The 27,143-nt window shown below is 38.9% G+C and overlaps 1 protein-coding gene and 1 non-coding gene across 5 annotated transcripts in view; one reads left to right on the top strand and one right to left on the bottom strand.

Moving 5' to 3' along the window:
• MDM1 (Mdm1 nuclear protein) overlaps positions 1-12,311 on the top strand; it is a 29,175-nt gene extending 16,864 nt beyond the window's left edge. For 2 of the 4 annotated variants that reach the window (XM_072843190.1, XM_072843193.1), the window contains exons 8-15: positions 83-112; positions 446-621; positions 1,640-1,948; positions 2,729-2,841; positions 2,931-3,040; positions 8,217-8,472; positions 10,171-10,230; positions 11,492-12,311. In XM_072843190.1, the coding sequence (XP_072699291.1) occupies positions 83-112; positions 446-621; positions 1,640-1,948; positions 2,729-2,841; positions 2,931-3,040; positions 8,217-8,472; positions 10,171-10,230; positions 11,492-11,604 (1,167 nt within the window). In that variant the 3' untranslated portion in view covers positions 11,605-12,311. The remainder of the gene's footprint in view (positions 1-82; positions 113-445; positions 622-1,639; positions 1,949-2,728; positions 2,842-2,930; positions 3,041-8,216; positions 8,473-10,170; positions 10,231-11,491) is intronic. The other 2 variants (XM_072843192.1, XM_072843191.1) reach the window with 2 other exon arrangements.
• A 10,017-nt stretch (positions 12,312-22,328) lies between these two features.
• Positions 22,329-22,435, bottom strand: LOC140600565 (U6 spliceosomal RNA). The gene has a single exon (XR_012003763.1). It is a non-coding gene; the product is annotated as a U6 spliceosomal RNA (small nuclear RNA).
• Between the last annotated feature and the right edge of the window lie 4,708 nt (positions 22,436-27,143).

Below are 27,143 nucleotides of genomic sequence, written 5' to 3'. Positions count from 1 at the left end.
TAAGGTATTTCATTGATTCCCATTAATGTTCTGCTATGACATTAACCTGTCATTAAGTTATGTTTCTATATTCCTCTCCTAGGCTTCTCTAAATGCCATGTGGTATGCGGAGGTTGGTCGCTTTTGAGTTTTTAAAAACTGTAATAATGCATAGAGTACTTGTGTAATTTCAGTCAAAATAAGAAGTAGGTGTCAATATTTTTCTTAACTGCTGCAAGTTCTTCCTGCCCGCTGGCCTGAAATAAAATAACTGCATTGCGCTTTAGCTTGACTGTTTTAATTTCTGCTTAAAATGTGCGTAGTCTGATGAATGTCTGTGGCTCCTTTTGCCTTCCCTTCTCCTTGGTCTCTGGCTATATTTGTGCATTATTGTTGATAAGCAGCGTGGTGATATTTGCAATCGAGCATTCAAAGTAACACACAGTGTCTCAACTCTCCTGTGTAGGTTAAAGAACTCCGAGAGAAGGCGGAGTTTTACAGGAAACGAGTTCAAGGAACACATTTTTCTCGGGACCATCTGAATCAGCTTCTGTCTGATAACAATCGCTGTTGGGACGTCTCCTCCACAACAAGCTCAGAAGGAACTATTAGTAGTAACATTAGAGCTCTAGATCTTGCTGGGTGAGCTATGTTCTTTGTGGACGGCAAAAAAGTCTGTTGTAGCTTAAGTAGGTCATGGAATCACAGGAAAATGACATGACCACTCAAAATTTGTCTTCTAGTCGGATGAGATTATTCATTATTTTAGTTTATTTTCTGTGAGACGTAAAGCTTTGTGTAAATAATAATGTAAATCTGGAAGACTAGACTTTATAATGTTACTTTTTTAAAATAATGTCTCTTAAGGATAGAGAATAGGGATGATTATGCAGTAGATGGAAAGAACTTTAAAAAAGTAAGAAGAAAAGGCAGCAACAACAATTACAACTTAGAGAATATAAGCTAGTAGTACATCCTGTCACCATTCGTTAATGGATTTATGTGGCTAATATGACACTTAGGCCCTGATTCTATGGGAGAGTTCTCTGCTCTTTTGGGTTTTAAAGTGAACATTATTTAACTGTTTGTAAGAGAAATAGCACTTTGATTTGTAGCAAATTATATTTTGGTTCTAGTATTTATTAATATCATCATATAAGCCCAATTGACCTATAAGTTCTAATTATGACATCTGATTTTAAAAATTCACCACAAAATCCATTCCTTAGGAATGTCTGAAAAAGATTACCTAAAGTGTAAAATTTGAATCAGTTTGCTTGATCCTCAAGTACACTTGAGTTTGTGCATAAACCCTAATTGACAAGTGAACAAATTAGACTATGTGGAGTCCTAATGTATGTGTGTAAATGCCAGTCCGGGGACACCCATGCATGTTGTCAGCGGTGGTATGGGCATGCCTTGTGAGGGTAGGAATGAGAGAAGATGCAAATATTTTATTTTGGAGTATTTTAATAGAAAATCCAAATTGTAGTATTACTTTATTATACTGTCCTGTGAACTCTTAATTTGATTTCTTTCTTCAGTACCTGGGCAAGGTAATACTTGTGGGAAACATAGTAGTGAACATTGGAAGGGAATGATAGACTCATTAAAGTTAGTATAAGCTCAAACTCAAGTTTGAAACTTTTTTGTTATGTAGAGATCCTACAAGCCATAAGACTTTGCAGAAGTGTCCTCCTACAACACTGGAAGAAAAAAGGCCTGTTTTGGAAGAGCAGCCCCAGAAAAATACCACAGAGAAATTGGGCATGTCAGATGCTCCCACCTTACCTGTTAGAAGGCGCCTGGCGTGGGATGCAGAGAACACCAATGAGGGGATGCAGAAACAGCTGCGAGAGGAGGAGGGGGAGGAGGAGGAGAAAATGGAAAAGGACAAGCAGGTTCATTCGGGAGAGCTGGACAAGTTGGAAGTACATGAAAAATCTGAGGCAGACAAGATAAAAGAAGGGTGAGAGTTTTAAGTTAATCGGTATTAACATTATGCACATGGTTCATATTTTTTGTTTTGTCACTAAGTTCAGTGGCTTACACTCTTGGTTTTATGACTCAGAGAGAACAGATGTTACTTTAATGTCACAATGCAGGCATTTCTATCTGATGTATAATTTGGTTCACGCAGGTATTTGAGTCACCAGTAATTGGTAGTTGAACACTTGAACATTGAGCTACTTGGGCGGCAGTAGTTATAGAATCATTTTAATTTATGTTCCATCAGTTCTGACCTGCCAGTTTTGTAAATGTGTCTGGGACCATGGCTTTCTTTATGATTTAAGGAAAATAGCTGATACTCTTCAATATCAAATGTTTTACCAAAAAGAAAGATAATGTTTGATGATATTAAAATAAGTGATTTCTGCAAATAGCTAATTCCTGTTGATATGTTGATATGTATGTTAATTGCTCTGGGAGGTGGTTCTCTATCACTGATAATGGTGCTTTTGGCTCATAATCTAAATCCCTTATCATTCAGTCATGGGTTTTGCACCTAATAGGAACCTTAGGCCCTGATTTAATGGAGGAATTCTATGTTCTGTGTTGCTGACTTGCAGTGATCTTCCCCTCTTTTCTAGTATTCAGTCACTTTCAATTGCATGTGGATTTGTTATTTTTTTCAGAAACAAAATGGCCTTATCTTATAAATTACGTATTTTATTATTGCACAATAATGACAAAATATTTTAAATTCTATTTTCTGGAGAAAATGCTTCATAGTAGACTGTATTTATAGGTCAGATTCTTCTTCTGTATCTTCTGGAAAAGAAGGCAGGCTTCCTACTCCAAAGCTGAGAGAACTTGGTGGAATCCAAAGGACTCATCATGATCTCACCACTCCAGCTGTTGGTAAGGGGCAAACACTGCAGTTCTTATTTTACCTACTTTTTCTACATGAGAATTTGGTTTGAGACTTGTTGTCTTCTGTATTTTTCTAGGTGGTGCTGTTTTAGTATCTCCCTCTAAAGTGAGGCCTTCCGTCCCCGAACCGAGGAAAAGAATGTCTTCTCAGGATGTCATAGAATCTGCAAAGAATGATTTTAGGAAGGTAAGTACTTATATTTTGGTAGAAAAGTATCTTTTTAGGGCATGATTGTTTTAGTTGCATGGAATGAATGATAGATTCAGATTTTAGAAAATTCTGTGTATCATGTGGAGATGATGTTATTAACCTGTTTTTAGTAAGGCAAAGGCATTAAATTGTTTATTTCTGGCAGTGGCATTCTATTTCTGCTGATACACTTTTTTTTTTTAGGATTTTATTTATTTATTTAAAAGAGCACAAGCAGAGGGAGAGGGACAAGCAGACTCCCTGCTGAGCAGGGAGCCCGAGACGTGAGGCTTGATCCCAGGTCTCTGAGATTATGAACTGAGCTGAAAGCAGATAATTAACCGAGTCACCCAGGTTCCTCTCTGCTGATACACTTTTAAGTCTTATCAATACTAACTCAACAGGAAGAGAGAGAAGAAAAGTAATAGTTTTTATTGAGCATCTACTGTGTGGCAGTTGTATTCCAGCTGTGTTCCAGGCACTGTTTTAGGACTGGAGATATAGCAGTGAAAGAAGCAGGTAAAAATTCTGGCCCTTTTTGAGCTTCTGTTCTAGTGAAGAAGAGAGACCATAAACAGGATAAGTAGATACAATACATAGTGTTCTAGATAGTGATAAGTACTAAGAAAAATAAAGCAAGGGAAGTGAATAGGAAGTTCTTGCTGAGAGGGTTGCATTTGAGCAGAATCTGAAGTGGGCGAGAGATTCCACATGCATATGTAGGAAGGCATTCTGGGCAAAAGGAATAGAAAGTGCAAAGTCCTTGAGGCGATCAGTTATCTGATTCCTTGAGGACCAGGCAGAAAGTGAGTGTGGCTGGAGCAGAGAGCAAGAGAAGGGAGAGCAAGAAAAGGCAATGAGTTTGGAGGCATAGTGGGGAACTAAACTGTATAGGGCCTTATTGGGTGTAACAAAGACTTTGAATTTTATTTTGAATGAAATGAGAAGCCTTTGGAGGGGCGAGGAGTGATGTGATTTGACTCAGGTTTTCCCATGGTTACTCTGCCTGCTGTGTTGGGGAAAGACAGTAGGGTTGCAAGAGCAGGGGCATGAAACTAGATAGGAGTCCATTACAATATCCAGTGGTGGTGGTTTGGTTCATAGTGGTAGCAGTGGAGGTGATGCGATGAAGTCTGATTCTGGATATGCATTGAAGGTGTAGCTGCTGAGATTTGCCAATGGTTAAGATACAGAATGGGAGAAAGACAAGAATCAAGGACAACTCAAGATTTTTGGCCTGTACAGTAAGGATGGAGTTGCCATTGAACTGAGATGGGGAGGAGGGTATAAGGAAAAGGTTTGTAAGGGGAAACAGAGTTCTATTTTGAACACATTTGAGAAGCTTATTAAATGTACAAGTAGACATGTTGAGTAGGAGTTGCCTTTCTGAGTTTGGAGTATGGGAGGAGAGGTTGGGCTGCAGATACAGATTTGCATCTCTTTACCATATAGGTGGCACAGGTGTGTGAGGTCTTGAGACTAGGGGAGATCATCAGGGGAGTGGGGAGAGAGAGAGAAGAGTATGGATAGGCAGGTGTCAACCCCCGTTTTTTGATACAGGGTAGTTGAGGTGTGACCAACAAAGAGGCTAAGGAAGAATAGCCAGCGAGGTGGTGGGAAATAGGAGACTAGTACCTTGGAGGTGTCATGGAGGGCTGAGTGTCAGTGCTACTGATGGATCAGGAAGATATGAGAACTGATGATTGGATTTGGCAACAGAGATGTCATCAGTGACCTTGACAAAGGGCAGTTTTGGTGGTGGGGAGGGACAAAAGCCTAAGTGCAAGTGAGTTCAAGAGAAATGAGAGGAATCGGAGGCAGTCATCACAGACAATTTTTTTTTTAGACCTGAGATTTGTTTTCTAGCTCTTTTTTTTTGTTTTTTTTGTTTTTTTAAGATTTTATTTATTTATTCATGAGAGACAGAGAGGCAGAGACACAGGCAGAGGGAGAAGCAGGCTCCATGCAGGGAGCCCGACGTGGGACTCGATCCCAGGTCTCTAGGATCAAGCCCTGGGCTAAAGGTAGCGCTAAACCGCTGAGCCCCCCGGGCTGCCCATAGACAATTCTTTTAAGAGTCTTTTCCATGGAGGGGAGTGGAGTAACAGATGGTAGTTGGGAGTAAGGTTAAGATGAAGGAGAGGAGATAACAGCACATTTATATGTTGACAAGAACAGCTTTTTAAAGATTTTTAAAAATATTATGATTTATTTGAGAGAGAGAGAGAAGTAGTGGGGAGGGGCAGAAAGTCAGAAGCAGACTTCCCTCTGAGCAGGGAGCCTGATGCAAGGCTCAATCCCAGGACCCTGAGATCATGACCTGAGCTGAAGGCAGACACTTAACCCACTGAGCCACCCAGGAGCCCCAACAAGAACAGTTTTAAAGGCAGAGAAAGATGATGCAGCCCCTTTGCACCTGTGCACTGAGTGCCAAGCACCCCTCAAGATGTTGCGTAGGATGTGGGAGAGGTACGAGTGGAATTGTTGATTTTAGGCACTCTGACAATTCCTTCCTTGTTACAGAGGACACAGAATATGTGAGCACTGCAGATAAAATAGGGAGATGTGATGATGGGGGCTTTGGGAAAGTGTCTGGATTGTTTCTTGGTAACACATGAAGAAAGACCCTTGCTGAGAAGAAGGCTGGGGAAGAAAAGGTTGGAGGTTTGAGTAAAGAGAAGAAGGCAGGGAATAGTCTTTTTCCGAGAGTGGGAGAGGGAGCAGGCCAGGGAAATGTGAGATAATGCAGGGCAGCCTGAAGGGCCCATTTAAGGCTAGTGGTCACAGATTTGATGTAAGACCAGTCAGGATGAGTTGTGTGTTTTCCTCCAGACATGTTTGGCTGCAGAGGTGCAGGGTAAGTAGAGAGATTTAATTGGGGTCCGTGTTTTGTTAAGGGAGTAAGAGGAAATGAGAAAGGGGGTCAGGGAGTTAAGATATAAGCAGGAAGTGATTATGAGGATTGGCCATGGAAGTTGAGTTGGTTAGGGCAGAAAAATAGGACTTGGGAAGGGAAGGCACAGTGCAGAGGTGACAGGATCATTGGAAGGTCTTGGCAGACTTAAGGACTTGTTGAAATTAGGGTAGCCGTGGCGATTAGTTTTAAAGGCAGGAGGTGGTGGTCAGGAATTAGAATTATGGAGAGGTGGTAGTTAGCAGTAATGGTAATCCCTGCCCTCATGGAGCTTACCGTTTCATTTTGAGAAATAGATAATTTTTTAAAAAGATAATTTCAGGTAGTAGCAAGTGCTGTAAATTAAAAAAAAAAAAAAGCTAAGACCTCACTCATGAGGGATGTGCCCAGGCAGAGATTAGGGGAGACTGTTTTCCAGTTTGAAAGAACAGTAAGTACAAATGTGCAGCAGTGGAAGTTTTAAAGAGTGAGAAGACCAGTGTGACTGGGGCCTGGAGAGGGAAGAGGTGGGGGTAGGAAATGAGCTTTGGAAGGGAGGTTGGGTAAGGAGTGATGATGTTGTTCTGAGGCACTTGGAAGCCCTGGGAGGGTTTAAAGCCACACAGCAAACATGATCTGGTCTTTCGTGATAAAAAAAAAAATGGGCTGTATGGGGGTGGGGCTAAGGCAGTGAGGCCAGTGAGAAGCCTTGGGCTCACACGCAGATCACCAAGGCCATTAAGTTAAACCTGGGAACGCTACGTGTTACAAAATATTCTAGAGATTTCATTCAGGCCTTTTTTTTTTTTTTTTTTTTTTTTTTTTTAGCAATAGTAAAGCCAATATGGCAGATCTCAAATTCTGTGTGTGTGTGTGTGTGTGTGTGTGTGTGTGTGTGTGTGTGTATAAAGAAAAAAAGAACAGTTCTCCTAAGTGATACCTATAATTAAAAAGGGAAGCAAGAGGAAGATGTGTGGTTTTATTTTAGATCTTGATTTAAAAAGAAAGTTTTGCTGGGTAAGATCCCAAGCCTTTTCTGCTTTGAATCAAGTAAGTTCTCCAATTGCAGAAAACGATACCTAAGTTCAGAAAGCAGTGTTTTGAATATTGCACTGATAAACCCAAAATCAATAAGAAGGGCCACATTGATAAGCAATAATTAGGAAAATTTGGAACTGTGTTTGATTTCACTGGTTTGTATTCTCACTAATAAGTAAATTATACAAGGACTTTTAGGAAAGTGATAAATGTATCACTGTGGACCAACTTAACAAAATATGTGATGTCCCCTCTACTCTTCGGGGGCAGCCACTATTGAATGTTTGAGTTCTTTGGGTTTACAGTGTGTTTATGTGTTGTGCTGGAGATAAGGTTTCACAATCTATTTTTTTCTCACTTGGCAATGCATTGTGAACATATTCACATATCATTAAATATCACTTACAACTAAATTTTAATAGTGACATGATATGTGACCTATAGTTATACCACCTGTTTATTATTGAAACCAGTTTTTTAAAACTAGATGCCCACTGTTATTTCTTAATTTTTCTATTTTGAAAAAATACTGTAAAGAAATCCTCCTTCAGCTACTTTTTTATTCCTAATATTACCTTTTTGTGTGTAAATATTCTCCCAAGTATTACTGTATGATGAAAGAACACAAAGTTTTTTAAGGCTTTTGCTGTTTCACCAGCTCCCTGGGAAGATTGTGCTCCCAACAGCCCTCTAGCAGAGTGCCAATTTTTTCCACATCCTCGTCAATGCTGGGTATTATAGCATGGCTTTTAAAAAAAATTAATCTTTTAATCTGGCAAGTGAAAAATTAGTTCTTTGGTGCTTTTATTTTGAAATTATTTGATTACTAATAGGGTAGGATATTTCTGCTCTTTGTCCTTTATGTCTATTTAAATTGCTTATATATATCCTTCATTTTAATTAGTTTATCTTTTACTACTTTTAAAGAAATATTTATGTAACAATAATTGTCAATATATAAATTGTGTATTTTCCTCAAATTTGTGATTTAAAATTTTTTTAATGTTTGTATATTTTTATACAGCTAAATATGTCTACCAATAGTGGTTGTAGGATTATAAAATCTTCCTCACATGGAGGTTATATAGATTTTCCCCATACTTTCTCCTAATGCTTTTACAATTATTATTATTATTATTATTATTATTTTTTTTTTTTACGAGTATATTCTTTTGAGTGTTTAAAGGTTTGGTTTTATATATATATGGACATATATACGTATCTTTTTTTCCTGTCACTTAGAAAGAAAGTCGCGCCATATCCCTCCTGACTTCTCCAGCTGCTGGTATAAAAACAATTGATCCCCTGCCTTTGAGGGAAGATTCTGAAGCCAATCATATCCCCAAACTTGCTGAGGTAACTCTTCCAGTTTCAAAAATTCCAGAATATCCAACAAATACTCCTGGGCAGTCTCCTTCTCCACCCTGTGCTCCATCCTACTGGCATCCCTCTCGTCGAATTCAGGGCTCTCTGAGAGATCCAGAATTTCAGCATAATGGTAATTATTTTGGTTTTAATTTTTTGTCTTTTAAAATGAAAGTTCTACTGATGGATGCAAAGGCTTAAGTACGTGCTATATGTTAATAAGTTAGGTTACCTAGTTTTTCAGTTAATATAGCAGATGTCTTTAAATGGGAAAAGTCTCCTCTCCTCTCTGGAGCACTCAGCTGTGCCATAACCCCAGTTCACAACCCCCTAGATGCCAGTCATGCCCCGTTCCCAGGTGCGATGTCTAAAAATGTCTTCAGATCTTGCTAAATGCTGCCTACATGGAGAATTCAAGGTCATAAGTTATTTTCCTGTCGTTTTGTTAAGCATTGGTCTACTCTTTTCTAGCTTCTACTTTTACTGTTGGAAGTCGTATGCTCTTCTCATTTTTGATCATTGTATGTGGCTTCTTCCCTTTGGGGATCTCCTCTTCACACTCAGCACTCTGAGCTTTTACAGCGGGTCTCTCCATTTTGCTAGTACTCAGTGGATTCTTTCAGGTGGGGAACTTGCTTCCTCAGCTTCCTCAAATTGTTGAGTCAGTAATTCCTTCCTCTCCATTTTTTGCTTCCTCCTCATCTGGCACTCCTTGTTATTCTGATGTTGGACATGATCTTATTTTCTCATCTTACCTTTCCTATTTTCCATTTCTGTCTTCTAAGGGTTATTCATTTTTATTTCCCACCCCTTCTGAGTTTTAAAAAAAAATTGTGCTATATTTTTTAATTTAAGAATTTTTTTTAACACTGATTACTCCTTTTATACAGCATCATGTTCTTCTTTTATGGATGTCATGTTCTATCTCTTTGAAGAGAGGAATGATATATGTAATTTCCCCTGTTTGTAATATGGTGCCTTGCCCTCTGTTGAACTTGAGTCCTTTAGTCACAGTAGCACTGATAACTTTTTGGAGATGAAACCTCCATTCCACTTTTGGGAGGAAGGGTAGTTAGCCAGCTGTGCAGATTTAAAGGATTTGGCAGACTGTTGTATTAAAGCAGTTTCCTGGCTCAGCCTTACTTTCACTCCAACTTTCAGGGGTACTTGATACTCCTAAACCTGAGCCAGGAAACGAGAACAAATTGGTTGCTTCTTGGTTTCCTACCTCTGCTGGTTTAGGATTCAGTGTAGGTATGACAATACGCACTCAGTTCTTTTCTGTTTGCTTTCCAGTTACCAAAATTTTGTTGCTGTCTCATTGTCTCATTTTCTCTGTCCTGTGGGTCTATGTCATTTTTGTAAATGTGTGTAGTCCATCTACCATCTTTAAACAGAAGTCCACAGCATTTCTTGAGGTACCTGGGGGGCACAGTCAGTTAAGTGTCTGACCCGGCCTCAGCTCAGGTCGGAATCTCAAGGTCTTGAGATTGAGCCCCACAGAGCCTACTTAAGACTCTCTCCCTCTTTCTCTGCCTCTCCACCCTTCTCCCCAATAAATAAATAAATCTTTAAAAACAGAAGCTTACTGCATTTCTTTAAAGTTAGAATAGATCAATATTGTCACTGTAAAGAATTCTAGAAATTTTGTTGTTTATTTACATATTTGCTTAGCACATTATAAATTAGTGAATGGCCTGTTGATAATTTCTATTAAAAATATAAAGTCACTAAAATTTTTGATAATCTACTTTCACTAATGTTTTCCTATAAATAAGATATACTGTTAAGTGGCTTTGAAGGATAATTTTTCTACCTTTTTTTTTTTAAGTGGGAAAAGCAAAGATGAACAATTTCCAGTTGCCTCAGCATGAAGTCTTTAATGATGAAGGTATTTCAGTAGTGAAGTAACATATGATCAAAGTATGAAGTTTTGTTATATGGTAGTTTATAGTGTGTTATGATCTTAACATTGGGTTAGCACTTTATAGTTTACAAAGCACCTCCACAGATACTAGTTCATTAGATCTGTGAAACCCTGAGAGGAGTGTGAAATTATCTCCATTTACAAATGAGTAAACTGGGACCTAAAATCAGTAAACTGGAACCTAAAATCTTCAATTTTTTTTTTTTAGGGCAAACTAATGATAAGAGATTATGCCTAGCATTTTACTTGAGGTCAATACTCTGTCTTTCCAACCTGGCTAGCTGGGGGCTCAGGAATTTGGTCTAGCATATCTATTATTTTTTTCAAGTGTTATCAATTTTCAATTCTCAAAAAAATATGATTAGGGAAAATGAACTTTTTTTCTTGTGTAGCAGTCATTCTGACAAATTCATTTGCTTCTAATAGTGGCAGGAGGAATTTTGAATTCCTGATGTGAACAATCAAAATTATTAATTCATCCTAAAATATATGAACTATCTGAATTTATAAATTTTGGATTTGAAAGTAAATTTGAATTAATACTTTATGTATTATAAGTTCATGTGTATTAAAGATTTTCTTTCCTCTTAGCAAACTTAGGACTTTTTTCAGAATTCAGTGAGCTAGAAATCAAGTTACTGTTTTTGAAATGCGGACATTTGGACACTAAATCCAATTGTGTTTTCTTCTTAATAGAAAAACATTGTTTGCAAATAAACATAATAGATTTGCTTGCTCAGAATGAGGAATTTCTGTAATAATTAAGGGTAGCATGTTAAAGTCAAACATTATTTCTACCTTAAGTGAGATTATTTTGGAAATGTAAGTTTTATGTTAAGGTAGAGCATTTTGTTTTTAAAATGCTTAAGCTTTTTGCTTAGAACAGCTGTACTTTTTAAAGTAGGACGAGACAGTATGATGATGAATTGTTTCCAAGTAATGCTGAAATCACAGGCCATGTGTTTATTAGGTAACGACATTGTGGGATTTCAGGCAGGAAACAGAATGCTCATGTAACATTAAAATGTTTGATTTCTAAATATGGTAATTATTATGAACTCACCTGAAAATGTCAATATCTTCTATTTTTATAATTTTAATATTTTTTTCTGACCAGTGAATATTGACATTACAAAACTTGATGCTTTTAATTTTCTGTTAATGTTATAAAACAGTATTTTTATTAGCAATATTTTCTGCACTGATTATTATTTTTTCATTGCAGATGAGGACAGATTATCTGAGATTTCTGCTCGTTCTGCAGCTTCTAGTCTCCGGGCTTTTCAAACTCTGGCACGAGCTCAGAAAAGGAAGGAGAATTTCTGGGGCAAAACATAATTAAACATATATGTAGTTGGGTTGCATAACAATCTAGGGAACCATTGGCATAATTTTTCTTTATTGCTTTACTATGTTGAAACTTTTTTAAGTGTTTGGATTTTTTCCCCAACATTTCCTACTTAAAAAGAATTGGTCGACTTTTCAATAGCCAATTCAGTTTACTTGGAAAATTTTAACACAGGCTCATAGAAATTCAACTTACAGAATTCTTTTAACACCCAACCCCAAAGTACAAAGACATAGATTTCTTCACATGTTGTAAGTTTTGTATCAAGCATAGCTGGTAGAATTATGAATTTTACCTATCCACAGAATATTCTGAAAAATGAACAAAAGTAAAATAAAAATTAAGATCCAGGTGTGAAATATATATTCCTTGAAGATTGGTTATGTGTATATGTCATAAGATGAATTTGTCATTCATGTGACATTTGCTGTAGTCTTTATTTTAGGACCTTCTGTATGTGGTTGCAGTGTTAAGACAATTGTACTTTAAACTGAACATATGAGCTGTATATATTTTTCTTATTTATGTAACAAAGTCTGCTGAGAGAATATGTATATTTTTGACCTTTGTGTGTATTCTATTTGTATAAGGACTTTGGCTTACATTTGAATAATGTCTCAATTTTGAAAAAATATTTGTATAATGGAGAGTTAAAACTTTGTAGACATTTTGAATAAAAATTGATCAAGTATTTCAATTCTGTTTGTTTGAAGTGTTTGGCTTGTCCTCCAGAAAGTCACTACATGGAATAATTATCTTTTAGAAACATTTTGCTCATAGTGGGATAACTAAATGTTCTACTTCTTTTGCAATGAAATTTAAGTCCATAATAATTTTGTATGAATATAAGAAAAATACAGTATTTCCAAGGTAGACTCATTTTCAAAAATTTAACACATACTTTTTGATTGTTCTTCACTTGTAGAACATGTTTTGTTTTCTTACTCTTCACTTTGTAAATCATAAACCTAATTTTTCTAAAAAATATAAATTTCATAAGTATTACATGTGATGTTTACGAGAATACACAGAGGGTACTGAAGATAAAATATACAAAATATTCATGACTGTTGGTTAGAAAATAAAAGTCTTTTAAAGTGCTCAATTTGATCAAAAGTGCTTTTGCAAATTGATTCACAGTAAGTTTAAGGTCTTATGAGGTCTTAAATAAGTGGGCATACAAATATTTGCTTACTCATATCTCACTTTAAAATAGTTGATAAAGTTATTAAGGCTCTAAAGGTGGAAATAAAAGTTAGAAATTAGTGTGTAATTAGAATTTAGAACACAAAATCATTTGGCTTCCATACACCTATGTACTGAGGCAAATTCTCTGTAAACTAAATTTGGAATTTATCTCTAGAAGCTTAGAGGTATCATTTTCTTCCTCCAAAGTTGGTTAGTTTAGTTGGTTAGGATAGAGTTTGCAATGACTGGCACTGATGTACAGTAAAGAAAGGAATTCTAGCTAGCTTCCGGGAATTGTGTGTAATAGTCTATGTTACCTAAGCTGCAGACTTTAAAATACGGGTACACCTGTTGGAATAAGTCACACCACACGAACTTGCTCTTGCTCTGTCGGGTGTTAGATAGATTCGGGTATGGGTATGGTTCTTACAAGGCTGAGATTATCCTCAGTCTCTGGGTGACAATTTAGCTTTGTAGTATCCTACTGACTGCCTCTTAAAAGCCCTACTCAGTGGCCCTGGCAAGAGAATAGTGTTGAGAGATTAGTACTTGTACTGAAAGCAGCTCAAAGGACATGCATTTGAGTAGAAGGTACACATCTGTGAAACCACTCTACAACCAAGATATGTTATTACAGTTCCATCATCCTAAGTTTCAGTTTTCTCTGCAGTTCAATCCTCCCCTCCACCCCCGATCCCAAGGCCAACACTAATCTGCAGTCAGTATAGTTTGCAAGAATTTTGTATAAACGGAACCATCTTTTATATTGCTTTCACTCAGCGTGTTTTTTGGAAGTCTTCTGTTTTGATGTATATGTTCCTTTTTAATCCATTCACCCACTGGTAGACTTGGATTGTTGACAGTTTGGGACTGTAATGAATAAAGTTGCTATTAATGTTTGCAAGTTTTTGTGTGGATATATGCTTTCATTTCTCTGGAAAATAGATAATTCAGTATTCATCTTTAATATAGCGTCTACTTTGAGTATACATGCAAGTCAATGTTTTAAACCGGTGGTTTGATCTTTTTGTCAAAATCGGTATCTCACAAGCTAGACCAGGGAGCAAAAAACAGAATCACAGTGGAGAGTTCTTCCAAACTGCACACATCTCTGCTTCTGTTCTTTCTCCCATCTTCACCACAGATGCTAAGATTCTCATGTGTCCCTGATTGAGAACCCAGATAAAAATGCACACATACGCATATATGGTAGGCTTTGCATGTTCGTTTCTGCTATCGATCTCATTGGGAGTTTGAACTCCATGGTAAGAACTCTTGAATGCTGATTTTGAGGGTTAAGGATAAAGAACATGATAAATATGCTTAGTACATGGTAGGAAATGTTACCATGAGATTTAAGTATAAACATCTTCATTTTACAGAGAGGAAAATGCTCTTAAACTAAATGACTGGACCCAAATCTCATAGCTGGTGAATTAAATCTATATCTTTTTACTCGAAATCTACCTGTGTTGCCCACACTAGAAAGTTTATACTAAAATTTTGAGTCCGTACTGTGATCACTTGTCTCTCTCTGGTGATTTGTTAGGGAGTTTCTTTTTTAACTTTTCTGTCTTAGAAGATAAGTGTCTATAGTTGGGAAAAGGGTCTGTATGTGGGCATTGAATTATTGTACAAATGGATTGTGAGTCAATGAAAAGTGAGTCAGTATTACAAACAAGCTTGCACTTAAATAGAGCATAGGCTACCCAGGATGCTGAAAGATGGGGATTATTTACCTTTGCTGTAGTTGTCAACACCCCCAAGATAGCTATCCTGACTTCTAGAAGTTTGCCACACGAGCAAATAAAGTGCAAAGTGATCCTAGAATCATTGACATTTAGTTTTGGAATATATTTCTGGTACTTTTACGTGAGGCAGTATTAGTCATGTTAGCGTGCGCAGGGCCAGTTTTGTCAAACTGCCGTCAACCCTCACTTTCCCAAGATGAGTCAGCTGTGCAAAGGCTACTCCAGACAGAAGAACCGTCTCTGTCGTTGGACTAGTTAGGGTTGTGCTCGGCCAGCCTGGTCATGTGAGAAGCCAGTCTGCCCCTCCAGCATAACTGTGGATTAAAAGAAGGCTGGGGGTATCTTCAGCTGTTCCAGTAGACTTCATGGTAATGCTAATGCTGAACTTGCACTCTGATTTGACCGTGCAGGTCTTTCTCCTTGGGTGAGTAGAGACATAGGAAGACTCAACCATTTTCTTCCTCTCAGGTTGAGAGCCAAGCTTCCTATAACCCTATTTCACATTTCATTCTTACCTCCCCTCCCCGAGTCTGCAAGGCCCAGGAAGGATAACAGCCTCGCGCAAGCAGAGGATGCCCCCGCCCCATAGCACTACCCCTGCTATATGCTGCATAAGAGAGTAGTCATCCCAAAGATGGCCTCCACTTTTCTTCTCTTCATTGCTCCATCCACTCGTCCCATCCACTACTATGCTCCAGACCCATATCAGAGTGTGTCCTTGGAAGAGGAAGAGATGAAATATGGGAGGGCACTGAGTTGCCTTCGGAAGAGCATGAAGCCAACAGGTAGAGTGATGTGTGTGGGGGGCCAGGTTATGACCACTTTGAATCACATAATTATAGTGGACAATCTAGATAATGTTGGGAGATTGTTCAGTTTTACTCTATTATTCTACACCCACTAGTATGTTGGAGCTGGCTTCTGGCCAATTGTTAAAAGTTCAGAAATGTTGTGAGCAGGTTGTCAAACCCTCAGTGGTTTGAAATTGGCCATGGTGGGAGTATTTGTACCATGGAAATCAGCCAGTGTTACAAATCAGGGCTTTCTCCCCACTTACCCACCAGAGACGGTCTCAAGTCCAGCACTGTGACCACTACACTGTGGTCATTGATTCTCTTCCTATATCATTTGCCTGATAGAAAACAATCCACTTCAGAAAGGAGAAGAGGCAACCCAAGGGAAGCTGCTTTAAGCCATTCCCATCTAAGGAAGTTTATAAAGCCAAGTACCACGATTTCACTCATATGTGGAATTCAAGAAACAAAACAAATGAACAAACAGAAAAAAAAAAAAAAGAGAGAGATAAACCAACACCCCCCTCCCCCAACAACTCTTAAATACAGAGAACAAACCGGTGGTTGTAGTTGCCAGAGGGGAGGTGGCAGAGGGATGGGTGAAGGAGACAAAGGGGATTAAGAGTACGCTTATTGGGATGAGTACTGAGAAATGTATAGAATTGTTAAATCATTATATTGTATACCTGAAACTAATATGACACTGTATGTTAATTATACTTGAATTAAAAAAATAAAAATACTTTGACTTAGTTTCATTTCTTGGCTGAAGTCCACCTAGAAAATACAAATAAGCTACAAATCGGCGATGATAGATCGTAGAGGGAGACTATCCATGATCCATCCTTGGTACTACCTAGAAAGAGGGCCTGGGAGTCTGTGTGTATAACCTTCCAAGTGATTCTGATATTCAGGTATTTTAAGAGCTGGTGGCTTAGGAGTTATGGTAACCTATGGTCAAATTCCAACTCTCCCTTGAGCAAGCTGGTTAAACTTCTTCGACTGTGTTCCTCATCTGTAAGAATTAAGATTACATGGCTTAAGGTCTCTAAAGGTGTTTCATATCCTCTATTCAGAAGTTCAAGATGTTCTGTTGTCTTGATGGCAAATTTTCATTAAAATAATGAGGGTAGGGAGTGGTAAGCATGTTTTAGAGAAGCTAGGTTCAAATCTAGAATGCAGGAGGCAGTGTATCCTGAAATTGTGGCTTCTGGCATCAAAGCCCTATCTGTGATGACCTACATTCAGCTCACACAGAGCCAGTTTGGGGCAGGGGTGCTGAAATGATTTATCTATTTCCGTTATGTGGTAAAGCAAAAAAGACTGACTACAGTCTTGTGACTCAGCAACTCTAGAGGGTGGAATCAATTACCTGAGATGTGCAAACCGTATTAGTGTAACCATGAATTGGAGATGTTATCAGATATGAGTCAGGCAATGCAGAGGTAAAGGACCCACCATAATTACCGATGAAAGGAAAGATAGGCAAGGCTGGTCTCTAAATGAATATACCTGGCCAATATCAAAGATTTCCTATGTTTGCTACAAGTTATTTTTTATTTAGAGATTGATGATATGAAACTCAAGGTTTTGTAGTTTCAAGAAGAAAATATAAACTACCTAGATGCCACACATAATGGGAAAATGTAGGAGCTTTCCGCTTTTAAATTCAATTACCATCAGAGTTTGGGCATGTCACTCAGGAAGATTTTGCCCACAATGAGTACCTAAGCATTTGATGTTCCTGGTAAAAAATTAGTGAAGTCAAAACAATTAAGATTCTAGACAAATCAAAGAGAATGGAAAATAGATTTGTATAACACTAGCTCTTTGGCTCCATAGAGAGCCAATAACATTATAAAGTATGACTTGTAATTTTGGAAGATGAAACATCTAAAGTGCTTTCCAAATGAGCATAACCTGGCATTACCAACACCCAAGCCTGATCATTTAAGTTGATTACTACATAAAGCGTAGCTGCCAAGACTGTAAAAACATCATGGATCAATGATCTAAGAACCTGTCACTTTCTTTTGTCATTCAGAGTCAAAATGTGGGGACCAAGGAAAGACATTTCATTCAGATTTGTTTTTATAATTTGAGGAAATATAAAAATACAGAGTACTAGAGACTGATATTCAACATGTTCTTTAGTCACTATTTAAATAATAACATAATAAAAAATAAAATGTAGAAGCTGAATACTTTTGATTGGAGAAGCTTCTAGAAAAATATCTGATAACACTCCCTATTTTACAAATTCAAATTCAGTGAATATGTTCATTCATTCATTCAAATGGATGCAAAAATTACACAGATTAAATCACATTAATCTTAGTGTCTCTTTAGGTAATAATCCACTTAAACATGTCATAATTGCAATTTACAAAATCATCTACTAGACATTTGGCTATTTGGTTTTTGTTAATTCCATATAAGGAGAAAGATAACTTTCCACTCATGCTTTATGGATTTTTGAATTTTCAAATTTATGGACAACTAACTTCCACTTTCTTCTCTCTTAAGGGCAGCATAGGCAGCCAGCAAATCTTCCTTTTTCCTGTGACAGATTAAACTCTATCCTAATTGCTAATAGCAAAAAAAAAAAAAAAAAAAAAGAAAAGAAATCCATCTAAGTTATAGTAAACTATGGTATGTGCTGTTCGTGTGTGTGCAAGATATGTGTTTGAGTGTGCATTAATGATAACACCAACAAACTGCCATGTGTCACTGCCCATATTCACAAAGAGCAAAAAAAAAAAAAAATATAACAAATCTTGTATGGTTTTCCCTCTGCCAAACCAATCTGCTTTAAAGAATATTTGCCCTGTTTTTGCCTTCTGATTTTTCATGGGTCCAACTCATTGATTCTAGAGAATGCATCTTTTCCTTGGCTTCTGCAAGGCATCTCATATCCAGACATGGCAACGATATATGGTTCAATGTGTTAGAGCATGTTAACATATTTTTCTCTGGGTGAATGAATCAATCTCCACAAGTCTTCCTACAATAGATTGTCTTTCTTTTCTTTTTTTTTTTTTAAGATTATTTATTTATTTGAGAGACAGCACAAGCAGGGTGAGGGGCAGAAGGAGAAGCAGACTCCCCACAGAGCAGGAAGCCCAATGTGGGGCTCAATCCCTGGACCCTGGGATCATGACCTGAGCCGAAGGCAGATGCTTAACAGACTGAGCCACCCAGGCATCCCTAGGTTTTCTTTAACAATCTTGAGACAACAAGGAAGCTGGAAAAAAAAAAAAAAACCCACCTGTCAATGTTCATTTTAAACAGAGCTTTCACTCTTGGGTCAGACAAAAGATGTTTGAATCTTGGTTCTACCTCTTGCTAGTTGTGTGATTGTGGGTCAGTTACCTAATTTCTCTGAGGTCTAGTTGATTAGTATGTTAAACACTTACCATAAACAGTGGTAATAATAATAATAGGGAGAATGATAAGTGGTCTCAAATGGTTCTTTGTGAAAATAAAACAATTTCATGCATGTGGAGTAGCTTAATGCTGGCACAGAGTTGGAGTTCAATAATTATGATTATTATTTTCTATCTTATTTCCTAAAATTGCTCTATTTTAAAGAAGATGGGGGACACTGGAGGAAGGAAAATAATTTTAGCTTAGTATTTTAAGAAATATTCGCTTGTGAGGCAGGAAGTTGGGGCAGTGGCCTAAGGGCCAGGAGGGCCAAGCCTAACAGGTACGCTCCCCTGCACTGGCAGCTTTGGCCTGGAACTCCAGCATGCTCCCCACTGATGGCAGTTTACCGCCCACCTGAATGGGACTTGAAAGAAAAGTTAGAAAAAAAGAGAAAAGAGCATGCTTTTCATATTGAACACTCAATGACAGCCATGCATCCACCCTGGAGATTGATCACAGAAGCATCCAGTAAAGGGCTGTGGAGCTTAGCACAGCTGGGAGCACTCTGGGAGCCTGCAGCTCTGCACTGAAGGTTGAAGAACCTCCCATAAGCCACCACATGAAGGATGCTGGGGGGAGAAGGGAAGTGAACATCAGCGGCATCAATGCCCTGGCTTGTCGTGGAAGTGACAGGAAAGGCCCCAGAAGATCACGTGCTGCGGCTGGGAATCAGCAGTGCTGCATTGAAGGCGGGGGTGGCGGGGACAGGGCGCCCACTGTGTCCACAGCAGCAGCAGCAGCAGCAGCAGCACTGTGTCCTTCGGTCCTGTCGTTCTGATTCCTCGCAGTCAAGTCCTCAAAGTCTAAGTACTGCCCCATGATGGCCTGCCTTGTAAAAATGTGCAAGTATTTCTCTAGGGTGTTCTCTGAGTGCACCAGGGTGGCCCTGACAAAGCACTGCAGCCTGGGTGGCTGGAAGAGCAGAAATTTCCTCTCGGACGTGGAGGCTGGAGGGCTGGGATTAAGGTAGTGGCACATCTGGTTTCCTCTGAGGCTTCTGTCCTTGGCTTGGGACTTTCTTCCCCGTGTCTTCGTGTGATCTTCCCTACGTGTCCCAACCACTTCTTGTAAGGCCGCCAGTCATACTGAATTAGGGCCCAACCAGAGGGTCTCATCTTACCTTAATTACCTCGTTGAAGACCCTTGCTCCAAATATGATCACTTTCTGACCTACTGAGCGGTTAAAACTTCATATGAATTTGGGGGCAGGAGGCAGACACCATTCAGCCTATAACAGGTACATATGAAAAATATGAAATTGTTGGGTTACAGAGTATGTGTATTTTAAATTTTAATAAATTGGCTGGATTGTCATCCTAAAAATGTGAATTTTCATTATAGACTATAATAAATGAAACTGTGTTTCTTGTACACCAGAGCTTGTGGCCTGAGCAACCGCTGAAACACATGCCACACCTTTGCCACCCAGAGAATAATCCTTGGCAGGCAGTGCTGGAGGGGGTTTGGGAGGTGAGAGGGAGTGAATGCTTTATAATGTAGGAAGCTATTACTTCTTTATAGTAAATATAGATCCATCCTACCCCCATCCCACAATTTGGCTTTTTTTTTTTTTTTTTTTTTTTTTGCTAAACTGTTTTTCTCTCCCAGTGGAACACTAGAGCACATGTTGTTATTACCTATAAAAGGTGGTCACTGAATAGTGAAATACAAAGTCAAGCTTTAGGATTTTGTTTTCGTAAGATAAAAATTGGTTGAGTTTGGAGTCATGGGATCCCTGGGTGGCTTGGAGGTTTAGTGCCTGCCTTTGACCCAGGGTTTGATCCTGGAGTCCCGGGATCGAGTCCCACGTCGGGCTCCCTGCATGGAGCCTGCTTGTCCCTCTGCCTGTGTCTCTGCCGTTCTCTCTCTGTCTCTCATGAATAAATAAATAAAATCTTAAAAAAAAATTCGTTGAGTTTGGAGTCAAGCAAAGCCAGTGTTTCTGGCCAGCAGGAGACCCAAAGTGGCCAGACTAGGGCTGGAAATGGGAAAGAGATGGATTAGAAGTCGGTGGGCTGTGGGGGAGAGGTTCTTCCTCTCAGAGGGATGGAGCCCTGGGCTGATTGGATGAGTGAGGAGTACAGGCATTTCAGTTCAGGTGAGGCAATGGTGTGCTGAAGCTGCGGGAACCAATCCTGGCATCTAGTCCCAACTCCACCTTCAGTGTTCTCACACTGGGTGCTTGAAACTGGCCACGGTGAGACTCGTTACAACACAGAAATTGGTGACTGAGACAAATCAAGATGTTTCCCTTGGAGGTCAGCTTTATAGACATTTTCTGGTACATCACTGCTTTGGGAACTATTTGAGGATAAAGGTGACCTCTGCCTCACTTCCTGGGTAAAGTCTAGGGAGGTAGCAAATCTTTGGAAATCCATCCATGTCTAACCTACATCTGGCAAAAGGTACAAATGATTGTTGCTGAGTGACCTGTGGCTCATCTTAGCAGAAAGGTTGTAAGACAGTATCCCACAATTTTCCATGGCCACAGATGGGCATGGAAAACACTCAAATTTGTCCTGTACTTTTGTTTTGTTTTGGTTTTGTTTTACAGAGAAAGAGAGAGACAGAGAGCATCAGAGTGGGGGAAGGGCCAGAGGGAGGGGTGAAGTAGATTCCCTGATGAGCAGGGAGCCTAATGTGGGGCTCAATCTTGGACCCTCTGATCATGACCTGAGTCAAAGTCAGACACTCCAACATCTGAGCTGCCCAGGTACTTCAACACAGAGAATCTTAAGCAGGCTCCATACTCAGCAGGGAGCCTAACTTGGGGCTTGATCTCACAACCCTGAGATCACGACTTGAGCCAAAATCAAGAGTTGGACATTTAACTGACTGTGCCATCGAGGCACTGCTGTCCTGTACTTTTGAGAAGAGCTCAGAAATAATTGAAATGGAGCTGTAACTGTGGCTTTGATGATCAACAATCAGGCAGGAAGATGCACATCTCAGCATATGAGACATGAGAGCATGTCTCCATGTGACAGAGGAGAACTAGTTTCTTTCCTGCCCCCATTGGTGGACAAGAAGGTGGAGATGCCCCCCGATGTGATAGAGAAGCGAGAGGGATTCTTGATTGCAATTATCTGAACTCCATTCTACCACCCACCTGAATGACACTTGATAGAAAATTAAGTCTCATTATAGAGAAAAATAAATGAAATTGTTTTTTTGCCTACCTGACCTTGTAGCCTGGACTGTATACTCACCATGCAAACTCTTAAGAAAGTTGTCATTCCATCTGGGGTATTTCTGCATGAACTAGTTGAGAACCACTTCTCCAAGCTTTTTCATTATAAAAGTTGTAAACTTTTTTTTTTTTTTTTTTAAGATTTACTTATTTATTTGAGAGTGAGACAGAGAGAGCATGAGCAGAGGGAGGAGGTGCAGAAGGAGAGGGAGAAACCGATTCTCTACTGAGCAGGGAGCCTGACCTGGAGCTCTGTCCCAGGACCTCGGGATCATGACTTGAGCTGAAGGCAGACACTTAACCAACTGAGCCACCCAGGCGCCCCTAAAAATTTTATTTATTTATTATTATTTTTATTTTTTTAAAATATGGAATGCTTCACGAATTTGCATGTCATCCTTGCGCAGGGGCCATGCTAATCTTCTCTGTATCATTCCAATTTTAGTGTATGTGCTACTGAAGCGAACACCCCCTAAAAGTTTTAAACATTTGATAAGTAAAAGCAAGACAGCATCAACCAACTTGTGATACGTTTTGGAACAAGCATCTCATTGAGAGGCTCAGTGGCTAATCATAGAAGTCGTGTGGTTAGACTTTCTGGGTTCAGATCTTTGCTTTGACATGTTGATGTCGTCTCTCAGACAAGTTGCTGAATTTCTCTAAGCCTGTGTTTAGTCCCTCCTACAAGGATGAGATGAGTAGGTCCACTCAGGATTCTTACCTAGTGCTTTGCACACAGCGAACACTTAGTAAACTCTAGCTATGGTTAGGAGGGAAATAACAGTGATCGATGCTTTTTATGTGGCTTGTCCTTTGGCTACATGATTTAATTCATGTTTCTAAATCATCTTATGAACATTGTTTCCCTTCTGCCAGTATGAAAATTGAGGCTAAGTTAAATTGGAATCTAAACGCAGATCTTCTAACTCAACAAAACATGTACAATCAATCCTGTCCACTGGCATGGAGAAAGGACAAGGGGCACCTACAGCCTCCTCTCAAATCAGTGACAATTTGATAGGCAGACGGCAGAGTTAAATGGACGGCAGGAGATTCTGACTCTAAAATCATGAGAGGCTACACAAAACCTTTTCGACTTTTGAAACAGCAGTCAAAAATGAAAAGATTTTCATTAAAGAAGAAAAAAGTTTATTCTAAACAGGCAAAGATAGCAGTTCAGCCATTTTAGTTTAAGAAAGGTGTTATGGTGGACCTAGGTGTTTATTTTTATTTAAAACAAATACCTTAATAACTTATTCTACATTGCATACCATTTCGCTTTTACTAATTAATTAGAGCTTGATAAAATAATTATACTAGGTATTTAAGATTGTTATATTTTAGCCATGGTGAGGAAAGCCCAGCTGGTTGTCAAGGCTGAGGCACCACTGTTCATCCAGTGGCAGCTACATAAATGCCAAAAGGAAACACCCAGTCTAAGGAACTTGCCTTTAAAAGTACAATCCATAACATCATGTGGGAGATTGGGTTGCAATGGGGAAAGTGCTACTTGCTTCTCTGAGTCAGCCAGGTTTAAATAAAAACAACAACAACAAACAACAACAACAACAACAACAACAACAAAAACCCTCTAAATGATGGGATTGAACCCTAAGAAATTACCACGTCTGCAGGTTGCAAATCATCAAATATTAACAATTCACATGGTTCAAACTATCAATTAAATTACATCTTTGATTCCATGGGGCGTCTGCATGGCTCAGTCAGTTGAGCATATGACTTTTGATTTTGGCTCTGATCATGATCTCAGGGTCATGAAATCAAGCCCCATGTCAGACTCCCCCATTCAGCTCAGAGTCTGCTTGAGAATCTCTCTCTCCCTCTCCCTCTGCCCACCCCCCCATTTGTGCATGTGCTTTCTCTTTCTCTCTCAAATAAATACATATAATCTTTCAAAATAAATACATTAATTAAATCTTTGGTTCCTGTTTAACTTTTCCTTTTTTCCTAAGCAGGATTGGATAATAATCACACAATAGGAGGAGGCTTTATTATCTTAAGCACTTATACTCATTGAGCTCTTATGATGCTCCTGTTTTAGTCTAAATGTTTTATATGTATTAATTTATTTAGTACCACAATAACCATGTGGAATAAGAATTATCATTACTTCCATTTGAAAGATTTATCAAGTTGCATATGGCAGCTTTAAGCATTGTATAAACAAATGCTGTACTGAATTATCTCATTCCCATGACCACCAACCTCTTAGAGCTTGCAGTGTCACAGAAGGTAACAGATAAATGCTCCTGCATGGATGTGGCAGTGCAATGACTTCTCTGAGTAGTGGCTCAGCTCTTAGTCACTAAGGATGGCATTACTGAATCTCCTCACAGGGCATACGTATTTCTGTTGCCATGAAAATTGTAAGCAACAGCTCAAGCTAAGTTGCTCATATCTGTCAGAGTGGTTATTATTAAAAGACAAGAGATGACATGTGTGGGTGAGGAGGTGGAGAGAAGGGAACCCTTGTGCACTGTTTCTGGGAATGTAAATTGGTGCAACCACTATGGAAGGAAGTATGGAGTTTGCCCCCCAAAATTAAAATAGAACTACCATATAACCCAGCAATCCCACTTCTGGGCGTATATTTCAAGATGAAAACACTCTCACAAAGAGGTTCTGCAAACCCATGTTCACTGCAGCTTTGTTGACAAAAGCCAAGACCTGGAAATGACCTAAGTGTCCATCAACAGATGAATGGATAAAGAAAATATAGCATATGTATACAGTGGAATACAAGTGGGCCACAAAAAACAATGCAATCTAGTCATCTGCAACGACATGGATGGACCCGAGGGCATTAAGCTAAATGAAGTGTCAGATGGAGAAAAACAAACAACTGTGTATAATCTCAGTTTTGTATGGAATCTAAAAAGGCCAAACACATAGGAAGTAGAATGGTGGCCAGGGGCTGGCAGTGGGGGAGACGGGGAGATGTTAGGCAAAGGGTACAAACTTCCAGCTGTAAGATGAATAAGTTCTGGGAATTTAGTGACTATAGTTGTCAATACTGTATTATATATTTGAAAATTGCTAAGAGAGTAGATCTTAACTGTTATCACTACAAAAATTGCTAATTATGTGAGGAGATAGAGGTGCTGACTCACCTTATTGTCGAAGTATTTCGCAACATATATGTGTATCAAGTCATCACATGGTACACCTTAAATTTACATATGTTATAGTCAATAGTATCTTAGTGAAACTGGAGGGGAAAAGCCAAACTTCTCTTTGCACCCTGTATTGGAAAGATTTGCTGAAGCCAAATGATTTAACTGCTTTTAAGGATTTGCTGACTTCCATCAAAGATGTCCAAAGTTGAGGACATCTTTGAGATGTTGAGATTTTCAGAGTTGAGATTTTCTCCCACATGGGGTAAGTTGCTAGAAGTGGCTTCTTTCCTGCTGTAAAGGGGTAGCAGCCCTCTGTACCCAGAACATAAAGAGTGGGTTCATTTGGAAGAGTTGCCACACACACTCATACCTTTACACCCTTGGCCCCAGTAGGAGCTATATAAATGAGGGCCTTACTCTCTTAGATTTAAAGGAGTTGAAATGAAAAATAAAATGACGGAAGTAGTGAAAATATTTGGTGTCCCTCCTTCGAAACTGCACTAACTCTGCATGACACGTTGCCTAATGAGATACAGAAATGAAGTAACTTGGCCGTGTTCACATCCGGTATAACTGCTATACTTGGGGCTTAATGCAAACCCAACCGATTTTGGAGATCTCTGTCTTCAGCCCCATGGTATATTGATTTTCAGAAAATGTAACCAATAAACTGCTGGACTGAATCTACAAGCCGCATCCTTTGACCATGGAGTCCTGCTTTGTTCACCTTTCTGGTCTCCTCAAAATAGCCTCGAGTCTCTCTTTCAGGTGAGGGACTTCAGTGGCTGTTTCATCCTCCTCAGTTTCCATAATTTGCTATAATGGTTCATAGAACTCAGGGAAACACTTTGCTTATTATTATGGTTTATTACAAAGAATATAAATGAACATTCAGATAAAAGGGTACAATCTGGAGGAGTCCAGAGCACAGAAGCTTCTGTCCCCATGGAGTTTAGGGTATGTCGTTCTCCCAGCACATGGACACATTCACCGACCTGGAGGTTCTCTAAACTCCTGTGTTTAGAGTTTTTATGGAGGCTCTATTTCAGAGGCATGATCAAACAAGTGTTGGGTCATTGGTGATTTTCCCAATCTCCAACCTCTCTCCCCTCCCTGAAGGTCTGGGGGATGGGGTTGAAAGTTGCAATCCTCTAGTCCTCCCTTGGTCTGGTTTCTGGGTCCCCAGCACCCATCTTGGAGCTACCAGGAGTCAGTGCATTAGCATTCAAAAAGACACTCCTCACTCTGGAGAGTCCAAGGGGCTTAGAAGCTCTCCTGTCAGGAGTCAGGGACAAAAACAAAATAATATAAGAAAAGATGATCCTATCACCCTTATGACTCAGGAAATCACAAGGGTGTTATGAAATCTGTGCCAGGGACGAGGGACCAAATATATGTTTCTTATTATATCACAATATTACACCTGGTAATCTTCCTATGTTAAAAGGTGGGGATGATCTATTTTCTCTCTTTTTCTCATTAAGTGCCTTTTTATTCTTCACTGAAATATATTTGACGTGTAATGTGTATATTTAAGAGGTACAACATATTGATTTGATACAGCTCTATATTGTAATACAGTTGCCATGCTATCAATAATTAGCATCTCTCTCATCACATAATCATTTCTTCTTAGTAGTTGAAATAGTTAAGATCTAGTCCCTTAGCAAGTTGATGATTATAATCCAGGACTGCTGTCTATATTTTCACTCTACTGGGCATTAGATCTCTAGGACTTATTTACTACTCACTACTCCTTGCATTTGCATAGTATTCCATCATGTGGCTATCCTCTATCTAATTAGTCCCCACTAATGGGCATTTAGGGCATTAAGATAATCGCAGCAAATACTAAAATTTTTGAAATCTTGTAATTACAAACAACATTGCAATGGATAAACGTGTATAAATGACTTTTTTTTTTTCCCCACGTAGCTCTATGTGCAGGATAAATTCCCAGAAGAGGGACTGGTAGGCTTAAGGGTAAATGCATTTTTGATGCTTATTGTCAAATTGCCCTTTATAGGACTCTCTCACCAG

This window comes from Canis lupus, chromosome 11 (assembly GCF_048164855.1).
Source record: "Canis lupus baileyi chromosome 11, mCanLup2.hap1, whole genome shotgun sequence".
NCBI classification, from domain to species: Eukaryota; Metazoa; Chordata; class Mammalia; order Carnivora; family Canidae; genus Canis; species Canis lupus.
Note: the sequence above shows the minus strand (reverse complement) of the source record. Positions and strands in the feature narration are given on the sequence as shown.